General features: G+C 42.1%; 1 protein-coding gene across 1 annotated transcript in view; it reads left to right on the plus strand.

Annotated features, from left to right (window-relative positions):
* Positions 1-11,618, plus strand: part of LOC127022570 (uncharacterized) — a 103,281-nt gene extending 91,663 nt beyond the window's left edge. The window contains exons 64-72 of the mRNA XM_050906199.1: positions 204-391; positions 1,097-1,194; positions 1,605-1,789; positions 4,037-4,239; positions 4,773-4,962; positions 5,663-5,772; positions 9,536-9,799; positions 10,235-10,374; positions 11,508-11,618. Coding sequence (XP_050762156.1) covers positions 204-391; positions 1,097-1,194; positions 1,605-1,789; positions 4,037-4,239; positions 4,773-4,962; positions 5,663-5,772; positions 9,536-9,799; positions 10,235-10,374; positions 11,508-11,562 — 1,433 coding nt within the window. The 3' untranslated portion in view covers positions 11,563-11,618. The remainder of the gene's footprint in view (positions 1-203; positions 392-1,096; positions 1,195-1,604; positions 1,790-4,036; positions 4,240-4,772; positions 4,963-5,662; positions 5,773-9,535; positions 9,800-10,234; positions 10,375-11,507) is intronic.
* Positions 11,619-12,314: the final 696 nt, after the last annotated feature.

Genomic DNA, 12,314 nt, shown 5'->3' on the forward strand with positions numbered 1-12,314 from the left:
ACTGCCTCTTTCAGGTTTTCATAACACTGGGTCCATGCACACAGCTGTGAAATGTGCCTAACTGCCATGAAAACAAAGCTGCCTTTTCCTGTTTTCTGTGTCCCTCCTTCGCTTGTGCTGGAAGCTGTGGGCAAACAAACAAACAGCCAGCCACTTTGTGACATACTAGCTAAGGTTTGTTTCATGTAATGTGTTTGCTTCAGAGCCAGTAGCAACTTTGAAGGATGCCTACTACGATGTAACCTTGAAGCCACTGGATGAAGTTTGGCAAGAGAAGACAGAAGAGTACATGAAGAAAATCCAGGCTTTTTTACCCAAGATTGTAAAAGATGTGTGGCTAATGGAACCAATCCAGGTGGCATTAAAGGTTGTGAAAGCAGGCTTGGATATGGTTGGTATAACTCAATTCTCCACTTTTAATGGTTTGAAATACAAGGCCTACAAATTTAAGTCTCAGCTTTGAACTATGGATACACCAAAGTAGTTAAATATTTTTGTTCATGGAAATAGTGCAGTTATCTTTCCATATAACAAGCTTGTGCACAGCTAATTTACTGTTCTTGAAATATTCGTCCTGCTCTGAAAGCAGTACTTTTCCAGCTAGAGGAGAGGTGGCTTTACTAGTTTTGATTGAAATCACAGCAGCAGTAATCTGTCATTCATGTAGCTTTTGCTTTTCTTCCATAGAGAGGAGGGATTGTGATTCCAACAAATAATATACAAATAGGTTTGAGCTCTTCTAGTTGAAACGAAGAGCATAAAGGATATATCATGACACCAATTTATATTAACAAAGATATCAATCCTTTGCAAGCTACTGAAGCACACTAACTCAGTGAAGTATTGGTATACTTTAAGTAATGTTATTTTAGGAAGGATATAGTTTTGTCCGTTATTTATTGCTGTAGTGACTAGTGTCTGTCCTCTGGATATTAACCTCTAAATGACAAGATGCTGTCAGGCAAGTGACAAATGCAAGAGAGACTGAAGTGCTGTTTCACTGACTATTGATTTAAAACTCATTATCAAGTACTGACCCTGCCCTGAAGCCATACTGTAGTCAGTTTTGTAATCTCCTTTTCTGGCTCTCCAACAGACTACACAGCAGATGCTCAGGTGGGCAGAGGCCGTGTTTTCTAGAGCTGTGAGCAAGATCCGGAAGCCCTTACTCAACCTTTACAGTTTTTCAGCCAGGTAATTGGTGTTTTTTGCAGGATCCCTGCTGCTGGGTAGTGTTCTAAATGGATATGTGCGTAGTTAGTCTTCATAGCGGCTTGTATGCTGAGGGTTGCGGACAACCACCTGACCGTTCTTTGCTTTGGGCATATGGCATCACACCGTAATGTTCATTTTTGTTGGCTACCGGGACAGGCTGCGTTTCAAAAGAAGCTACTCAGCAGCAAACAGAGTAGCAATCACTATGATAACTGGCCTTATATGGCATGGTGTATTGCAGGTCTTAGCCATGGTATATCTTTGTTTTGTCATTCTAACCAGACTAGAGTTCTTATGAATATTTCACTTCCACATTTCTAATAATAAGGCAACTGCATTTCATCAGCTTAGCAGATAAGGGCACATGCTGTTTTGTTTGTATTCTACAGGAACTGTTCGGTGGCAGTAAAACTGCCAGTACTTCCTAAAGCAGACCGCTCCCTGGATCTGGCAAATGTTACTAATTATCTCATTGAAGAAAAGCTAATGAGGCCTCTCCAAGACCTCTACAATATCAACATAGTTGCAGAGTATTATAGATTCAAACGGAGGATGATGGAGAGTCCCTTTGAATGTAAGCCCTTTCAAAGTGCTGCTTTGTTTGGTAACTGGGTCTATTGCCACTTAGTTCTAAATTTTACAAATTGTATTTGGAATAGTAGTTTACATAGAGATGGTCGCTAATTAATCATTTTTCTATAAACTGTATATATAGTCTTTCTTGTAAAACAATAATTGTATGTGTAATTGTGGTGGGTTGACCCTGGCTGGATGCCAGGTGCCCACCAAAGCCGCTCTATCACTCCCCCCTCCTCAACTGGACAGGGGGAGAGAAAATAAAACAAAAGGCTTGTGGGTCAAGATAAGGACAGGGAGATCACTCACTAATTACCGTCATGGGCAAAACAGACTCGACTTCGGGAAAAATTAGTTTAATTTATTACTGGTCAAATCAGAGCAGGATAATGAGAAATAAAACCAAATCTTAAAAACACCTTGCCCCCACCCCTCCCTTCTTCCCAGGCTTAACTTTACTCCTGATTTTCTCTACCTCCTCCCCCCGCCAAGCGGCACAGGGGGACGGGGAATGGGGGTTTGGGTCAGTTCATCACATGTTGTTTCTGCCGCTCCTTCCTCCTCAGGGGGAGGACTCCTCACACTCTTCCCCTGCTCCAGGGTGGGGTCCCTCCCACGGGAGACAGTCCTCCATGAACTTCTCCAAAGTGAGTCCTTCCCACAGGCTGCAGTTCTTCACAAACTGCTCCAGCGTGGGTCCCATCCACGGGGTGCAGTCCTTCAGGAACAGACTGCTCCAGCGTGGGTCCCCTGCGGGGTCACAAGCCCTGCCAGCAAACCTGCTCCAGCGTGGGTTCCTCTTTCCATGGGGCCACAGGTCCTGCCAGCAGTCTGCTCCAGCACGGGCTTCCCACGGGGACACAGCCTCCTTCAGGCATGCACCTGCTCCAGCATGGGGTCCTCCAGGGGCTGCAGGTGGATATCTGCTCCACTGTGGACCTCCATGGGCTGCAGGGGGACAGCCTGCCTCACCATGGTCTTCTTCACCATGGGCTGCAGGGGAATCTCTGCTCTGGCGCCTGGAGCACCTCCTCCCCCTCCTTCTTCACTGACCTTGGTGTCAGCAGAGTTGTTCCTCTCACATACTCTCACTCCTCTCTCTGGCTGCAACTGCTACTCCCCTGTAGCTTTTTTTCCCTTTCTTAAATATGTTATCCCAGAGGCACTACCACTGTCGCTGATGGGCTCGGCCTTGGCCAGCGAGGGGTCCGCCTTGGAACCCGCTGACATTGACTTTGTTGGACATAGGGGAAGCTTCTAGCAGCTTCTCACAGAAGCCACCCCTGTAGCCCCCCTGCTACCAAAACCTTGCCACGCAAACCCAATACAATAATAAATACCAACACTTTGGGTAAAGCTGACATGCAATAAACACTGCTTACTTAATATTCATGCAAATTTTGCAACTCTTTACACTTCCTACTGTTGAGACTAGAAATCAGCAGGTGGCATTTATCTGTCTTATGTATATGTTCTTGTGAGTTGATACTATAGTTCAATGCCAGTCATACCTGTTGGCCCTGGGTCTTGCCATGGAGGCTTTGTCCATACTTTGAAACTGGTGACATCGCTTCTGTTGACTCTAGGATGAAAAAGCTCAGCCCTGCCAAAACTTCAGAGACAGCATTACCTGAAAAAGCATTGCTAAATGCTAAAAGACTGCATTAACAGTCCCAGCTGTGCCTTATAAATAATGACTTTACCAGAAAGAGCCATTTTTAATGGCTTCCTCCCAGTAGGCAGACACAACAGAGGGCACTGGAAGGTCCTAGTGACCAAATAGTCTAAGTGATGTATCAGCAGGGTTTCGTGGACTTTGACTCTGTTTGCTCTGGTTTGGCAGGGTGTTTTTTTGAGACAGTTAATATTCTTGCTGTTTTCTGCATGGGAATATATCGGGGGGGATGGATGACACGGGTAACAGATGGACTTATAAATATGACTATCAAGTAGCATGACTATAAATCAAGATGAGCTTTGAATGGTAATTCATGTCTCTCAAAGTTTTAGGACATTCAGGTGGATCCATAATGAAAAAGAAATTATTAGATTGTTTCCTTTCTGGAGAAATTTTTATTGCAGAGCAACTTGTAACTAATTAAAATGTAATAATAGCTTGAGAAATTATTTTAAGAGTATGCCAGCCAGAAGCTGTTTGTGTTGCAGCGTGCAAGTAGTAGCACAGCACTTACTTACTGCTCTGTGGAAAACTCACTGATGTTTCTTCTGAAATACCGTTCTCTAGATCATGCTATGTTAATGGGAACCAAGCATCTTATGACTTTTGATGGGAAAATTTATGATTTGACATCAAAGTGCAGTGTACTTCTTGCCAAGGATTTTGTTCACAATACTTTCACTGTAATACTAAATGAGGACACTCGTAACTCAAGATCACTGTATGTGGAGATGAACCAGACCGTGATCAGTATCTACCCAAGACTGAAGGTAGGAGGGGAAAGTCAAACATTCTTTCTTACTTTCCAGACCAGAAATTATCTTCAACCCACCAACCAAAAAAAAAAAAAGAAAGAAGGGGGGGCAGGGGGAAGTCTTCAAAATATTAATGCTCAAAACATAGATCAGAACAGCTCTCAGATGTAAGTGCCAGAAAGTAACCACTTTTTAATCAGGAAATAACTCCCCAAAACAAAAACAGTTTTAACTCAAGGGCTGCCTCTTTGCTCTTTGGGGACTTAAAATTACAGAAGCTCGATGAACTTTTCAGCTTTCCTCTTACATGATCTAAGAGAATGGCAGTTAGACAGGTCTGGAGAACAAACTGGGCCCATAGCCTCAGTGTACCTGGGAGGCTTTGTGCTTTCCTGCTCTTTCAGAAGATTAACACAACGCTGTTCTTAATCCCTAACTCTGGGCTGAGGAAAGTTGACCCCATCCCACCTGCAAACCCAGACTGAGCTTGCCAGTCATTGAACTTTCATTGTGACATATTTGAAATTGCATTTTTCATTTTAAAACAGATATCCAAGATGTATAACTTTTCCTTTATGGAAGAGAACTGCCAAGTACTGGATCAATCCCTTGAAAAGAATACCACTAATTCAAGGAGAGAAACCAACAAAATAGAAGTGTCTAATCAGAAAGGAGTTTCTGTCTCTTGTGACTTTCAGTATGATCTCTGTACTGTCACTCTGGCTGGCTGGCACCATGGTGAGTATCAATCATACAGCTTTTGTCAGCTGTTTGTTAGTCATTTTTTCTGTATCTCTGAATTATCATCACCTGTAGTACCAGCACGTGGGTTGTCTTTCACTTGCTTTTCCCCTCTTCATTTATACACACCCTGGAAATGGCCCTAGGCATTCCCAGTTACCACCAAATAAAGCACAGTATGTATCATTCCAGTAAGAACAGCAAGTGTTTACCTAGGTTACTATTGTTTCAGGGCAATAAAGCAGATAGATAGATAGATAGAAATAGGGGGTAGATGTAATGCAGTCAGCCCACCCCAAACCCTGTTTGAGAATCACTGCTTTATAGCAGGCTTATCTTGTCAAACCTGCAAGAGTACGAATGAGGGAGGTCTAAAAGCTTCCAGGGTTTTTGGTATACTTGGAATATATTCCTATCCATGTGCCCCACACTATTGTAGAACTCAGACCCCTGAGATTAGCAGAGAATAGATACGATGCCTTGATCTGATCAGGAGAAGCAAATGACCAGCTAACAAACGAGATGGCAATGCAGTCTGAGAAAAATCCGTAATGGATGCCTTGGGCATACTTTCCCTCTTCCGCATTACAGCTGAGCTCTGCTGTACAGAATAATCAGAGCCCAGAGACAGCCTCTACAATTTTCCTGTGTCTGCTTGTGACAGCTACTGTTTTACTCCCTTTCAATTTCATTCTAGGTATTTCAGCTGGGCTTTTTGGTACCAATGATAATGAAGCTGGAAATGAATGGATACTTCCTAATCGTTCCTTCACTGACAACGTGCAAGAGTTCACACAGAGCTGGCAGGTAAGGAGCTGAAGGCTTCTTTTTATGCAGATTACCAGTGGTGCTGGAGCACAAAAAGGGCAACATCCGACATACTGTTTTGGCTTAGATGAACAAAAGCTAGGTGGCAAAAACAGCAGCATACTGTATATAATTTGTTTTCCTGTGTTTAACCAGGGAAAAGGTTGCACATATTTGTTAAAAACCATACAAGAATTCCCTGTAGACAGCCGTTGAGCATTTTTGGCCTAAGTGGTAAGGTAAAACATAGAGGCTGCTTCTGCTATTAGAAGAAACTGATGTTGGAACCGAGTACTTTTGATGTTTTCCTACTTAGAACACCTCTTTCTGGAATGCAGAGCCAGGTGGTACTTGGTCTGGGACAAATCCATATGTTCATCAGTCAGGCCACAGTGTTTGTACCAGGAAGTTTTCCCTCTTGAAGTTTTCTTTAGAGCTGTTTGTTGTAGCTGGGTATGTTGAGCCTCTTCAGTTTTTTTGTTCTTCCTGCTTTTCATCTTATCAAGAAACAAAACTTTAGAAACCAGTAACTAGTAAGGTTGCTCTCCATCGCCATACCACTAAGTGCTGAGACTTTTTTGGAGGGTTAGGTGCTACTGATTCAGTTGTTAACTTGCATAAAAGGACTTTCTATAACTATTTTAAATACATGTTGTAACTCTTATACCAGTAATGTTATACCTCTTCGCTTCAAAGAGACTTAACCTTAATTCATGTAATTTACCTTCAGCTGAAAATAATCTAAATATGAAAACGTGCGGGTGTACATAGCCATTTGTGAATGCAACTGACCAAAAAAAAAGTAGCCTTACTGTGCTCTCAAGCCATGTTGACAGGTTCCTCTAAATCCTTTCAAGCCTAATTTGAGAATCTATTACAAAAAAAAGAAACCAGCATCTTACTACTACTAAGATTTTGAGACTCTTCCCTTTACCTTCTCTCACCAGAAGATGTCCGAGTTCTGGGCACAGAAATGCTACCATTTTCCGCTTTATGTCAGTACTTTACTTTAAAGAGGATTGCTTCAAGTATCTTGTACTTTTCCTTGCTGTTGGAGACAGATCTAATGAGTGTGCAGCCTATGTTTATGTTAATAATGGGGTGGGATCATGACGTGACTGACTGTAGGTATAATTTTCTCAATTGCTACAAATACTAACTTCTAATATATTCATAAAAATGCAACCATCTAATGCAAAACTACCCAGAGAGCTTGAACTAAAAATAATAACCAATTAAAAGCAACACGTAAGAAACTTACTGTCATAAACAAGCTGGGAAGTCATGTATGTCCTTCTTTAAGTGGCTGATGGCATAATGGCTGCGCTTACGCTATTGATTGGTACGTTTTATTTGTAGGCCATGGCATCTTTGCAGTGCTGTATACCGCTAAGAAAAATTTATAGATGACTCTAGCTGAAATCTGTGCTGTTTGCAGTCATAGCCCGTTTGGAAAAAGTAATAAAAAGACTGACATGCCAATAATGTACTGCTGTTGTACAGCGTGAAAGCAATGGCCAGAAATACAGATGTGCCACGTCAGGAGTTCATGCAAAGTCTTGGAGACTTTTCTAAAGCGATAGGAAGACATCATACAGTGCAAATACCCGGTTCAAACAGGCAGTGTATTCAGCTGTGCTGATAAAATGGAGCTTGCAAAAATCCTCCCTGACCAGAGGTTTTAGCACAACTATACGTCATACAGAAAGTGAAAACACAATCAGGTTAAATCTGGCCAGGTATCAAAGCCTGAAATAAAAGCAGTCAGTCACTCTGCATTGCTGGAGTCACCTCACATCGAACTATAAACTCAGACTGGCAGCTTGCTACCAGGAGCTTTATTACAAGCCTTCGTCACACACTGACCTTGCAAGTAATGTCAGTGAAGTTCTAGTGTTACAGGACCAGCTGCTGTACAAAATGAGGAGGTTAATGAGGAGGCTGCAAATGTCTGACTCCTGCAGGTTGTTATCCGAGAGATTAAACTGGCAGTTAATTTTTCTTAGTAATTAAAATAACTTGAGTTTACACTTGCTTAAAGAACTTCTAAACTCAAAGATTTGTCAGGAAATTACTGATTAAAAAATAGTAAGTTGCTGATTTGATACAGAGTACTAAAAACAGTGTTCAGTCAAAACAAATCCTAAGAAACTTTAGCAAATGCTGCTTATTACTAGTTCTGTTAACATTTGGTATCATCAGCTTTTGACTGGTGTGCTAAGGGACCTCACCTCAACCACGTACAACAAAAATCCATTCACATTTTATTGTCCAAAAATGCTTGGAATTGTTGGGACCTCCAGTTTGGGGTTTTGGGTTTTTTTGAAGCCTTGTTGTTGTTTATTACCTGTGAATAACCCAGCAAGGATATGACTTTTTTTTTTTCCTCCAACAAAAAGAGGTAGTAGAAGCACAACTCTGACCTGTCATATATAATAAAAGTTAAGACAACTAGCCAACTACTTACTGTGTCGGCAGCCACACACCAAAATCCTTCAGTGAGTAACAAAATCAATAGAAAAAGGAAACGATGTCTGTAATCTGTAATATTTATGAGACATACATTTTTATGAAGAGTGTAGGGTACTTCTCAATATTAATGAAGAATAAGTGTTAATCAGAGCAGTGTACTGAGCTGCCCGTACCTTCCTTCAAACCATCTCACACTGGAAATCTAAAGAATTCACACTACACTGATGTTTAAAAAAAACCAAACCAAAAAACCCAACTTGAGTAATTGTGGTGGGCTGACCCTGGCTGGATGCCAGGTGCCCACCAAAGCCGCTCTGTCGCTCCCCTCCTCACCCTGGACAGGGGAGAGAAAATAAAACAAAAGGCTCATGGGTCAAGCCTAAGGACAGGGAGATCACTCAGCAAATACTGTCGCAGGCAAAACAGACTCGACTTCGGGAAAAAAATTAATTTATTACTAGTCAAATCAGAGCAGGATAATGAGAAATAAAACCAAATCTTAAAAACACCTTGCCCCCACCCCTCCCTTCTTCCCAGGCTTAACTTTACTCCTGATTTTCTCTACCTCCTCCCCCCGCCAAGCGGCACAGGGGGATGGGGAATGGGGGTTTGGGTCAGTTCATCACACATTGTTTCTTCCGCTCCTTCCTTCTCAGGGGGAGGACTCCTCACACTCTTCCCCTGCTCCAGGGTGGGGTCCCTCCCATGGGAGACAGTCCTCCATGAACTTCTCCAAAGTGAGTCCTTCCCACAGGCTGCAGTTCTTCACAAACTGCTCCAGCATGGGTCCCATCCACGGGGTGCAGTCCTTCAGGAACAGACTGCTCCAGCGTGGGTCCCCTGCGGGGTCACAAGCCCTGCCAGCAAACCTGCTCCAGCCTGCGCTCCTCTCTCTCCACAGGTCCACACGTCCTGCCAGGAGCCTGCTCCAGCACAGGCTTCCCACAGGACCACAGCCTCCTTTGGGCATCCACCTGCTCCAGTGTGGGGTCCTCCAGGGGCTGCAGGTGGCCATCTGCTCCACTGTGGACCTCCATGGGCTGCAGGGGGACAGCCTGCCTCACCATGGTCTTCTTCACCACGGGCTGCAGGGGAATCTCTGCTCCAGTGCCTGGAGCACCTCCTGCCCCTCCTTCTTCACTGACCTTGGTGTCAGCAGAGTTGTTTCTCTCACATACTCTCACTCCTCTCTCCGGCTGCAATTGCTGCTGTGCACTACTTCTCCTTCTTAAATATGTTATCCCAGAGGCGCTACCACTACCGCTGATGGGCTCGGCCTTGGCGAGTGGTGGGTCTGTCTTGGAGCCAGCTGGCATTGGCTTTATCGGACATAGGGGAAGTTTCTAGCAGCTTCTCACAGAAGCCACCCCTGCAGCCCCCCGCTACCAAAACCTTGCCATGCAAGCCCAATAATAGAGTAATTCTGTTTTCCCAGGTGAACAAGTGCAGTCTCATGCAGAAGAAAGTGAAGCCATGTCCAACTACAGCTAAGCAAAACGTCTGTGAAGTGTTTTTTGAAGAATCAAATTCACTTCTTAGGAACTGCTTCAAAGTTGTAAGTATAACTTCAGCCACCAAAGGACCATCTTAATACCCAAATGTCATCCTTCAAGGGAGTACACATAATTGTTGCAAGGATATAGAGTTTAGTTGCGGATAACTTTAGAAGTAATCAGAACAACAATGCAGACAGAAAAAAAGGTGTTATATGACCATAAATTAAGGTCCTTGACATCCACAAAATAGTGCCATGACTTTGCACCACTCTCCAGCATACAGGTCTAGAATTTGGACATACAAATAAACCCCTCAATATTAGGAGGAGACTAAAGGTTTGTGAATGGTCCTAACAAGGGTGGGCAGGGAGGCAGACACAAATCAAACTTCCTTTTCAGTTTACCTGCAGGTGCATTGCCAGATTGCCATCTCTAGAAGAGCTGTATTTGCACCCTGCACCCCACTCCTCTAAACAAGCCCCTTTGTGTTAAAGGTGGACCCTGAACCATTCTACAGCATGTGTACGTACGACACCTGTGAATCGCAGGAGTTGAAGGCTGCCTGCAGTTTAGCAGCAGCTTTTGTTCATTTGTGCAACCGAAATTTTGTCCCTGTGGAAATTCCTCCTCAGTGGTAAGTTTTGTTTCTTTTCATCCTGAATATTCTGACTGCACTGCTCCAGTACTTACATGTCTGTTATTTGAGAGCACGTGAGAAAATAAAACTAATGAATCTGACTACGGGCATGAGCAAAAATGATCCTATTTCTGGAATTACTCTTCTTGCTCCTTGTCTCTCTCACCCTTTCTGCTGTGCACTCAGCAGCACACCCTAACCCATCCAATTCATACTCTCTAATGGCTTTCTTATTTCCTCCTCATTTGCTATGTAGAAGGAGGCAGAAGGATACTTGCAGAATATGGTGTGATTGTCCCTAGGAGTTCCACTTCTCAGATAGTATTTTTGTTTCAATCTTTTTTTGTCTGAATAATGCATTTAGATTTACGTTAACAGTAATATGTACTCTATAGACACACTAAACATACTCGGTGACCTATTTTTGTACTTTTCAGTCTCTTTTAATGAAATCTATCTTCTTTAAACTTAACCTAGAATTTCAAGATTATCAAATACTTGCATTTTAATGCAGCTGTCATCCGGATAGCCGTCCTCCGGGAATCTGTTTAAAAACGCAAAGAAAGCTGAAAAGCCGGAAAAGAGCACTAGTGCTGGCTTGAAATTTTTGGCATTACAATCCTTGCCCATTTCTGTTGTTATTGTGCACATTAGTTATGGATCTTCACATTTTTTGGATCCTCACACTGCTGCATTGCACATTGCTGCAGAAACTAGATTAGGACAGTTACTGCTCTAAAAGAGACTGGAGTCATGTGTTCTGCTAACTGTATCTGTATTACTTGCTAAGTGCAGAATTTTAAGGAAAGAATTCTTCTTGTGTAAAGAAAAAAGCCTGTGTAAGTCCACAGCCCCAAAATACTTGTTAGTAATAAAATTTAGTCCCCTCATTTTCTTCAGAGTTACTGCACAGTTCCGCTGTACAGTTGCCATTTCCAGTACGCATCATCTTACTCCAGTCCAACTTAGCTATTGTGCAGTGTGAGTACCTGAAGAGCAAATGGCTGCCTGTGCCGGAGGACTGCAGTAATGTGAAACACCTTACCGTTTAAAGATAATAGTGGCTGTAGATTTTGGCATTTTCTGTATTATGTCTATTCACTAATTTGCACTGTACATCTTTTCTACAGGTTTTTTATTAAACTCTGTCTCCACTGGATATTCTGCGTACAGTACCTTCTTTGAACTATGATATGTATTGACTACAAACTGCTACATAAATAATGATATATAAACAATAACTTGTGCCACTTGAGTAATATTGACTATTCACATATTGCTGTCTTGAGATGACCAATAATATCCCTAAAACTTAGTCTTTTATTCATCTGCATTACATTATTCCTTAGTTTAGACAAAAAAAAAAAAAGACAAAGCCTTCTCTGAAATTTGCTATATGCTTGTATCTTTTCATTGAATGAGTACATTACAGGAAACACACATACAAATTATTGTCATACTAATTACTGATACACTTGCCTAAGTAATAACTTAAGATGTAATTATATTTTTGCAAGACTGCAATGGAAACATTTACTCTAAGTAAATGACAGAATCACGCAGAAGAGCCAATTATGCTTTTGCTTGAAATGAAGCGCTTGGGTTTACACTCCTAACTTTTATGCTTCACGCTTTGCTAAGGCTTAGTAATGAGAAAACAGGGTGGCTTTTTTAATGTATGCAATGAAATGTTACTCATTTGCATTTGTAAACTCACTACCACCTCAAAAGAGTGATTTGGTGACTACAAACATATTTGTGGTATGCTTAAAAAAAAAAATACAAGTATTTGCTGAATTCTCACCCACTAAGGAAGGGAATAACTATCAAGTATTTGTAGATTATTGTGTTAGCCATAAAATAAAAACCTAGAAAAAGAACACTCAATATATATGTACATGCATCACATGCATACACTCCCGTATGCAGTAATAATG

The sequence above is a fragment of the Gymnogyps californianus genome, chromosome 15, assembly GCF_018139145.2.
Source record: "Gymnogyps californianus isolate 813 chromosome 15, ASM1813914v2, whole genome shotgun sequence".
NCBI classification, from domain to species: domain Eukaryota; kingdom Metazoa; phylum Chordata; class Aves; order Accipitriformes; family Cathartidae; genus Gymnogyps; species Gymnogyps californianus.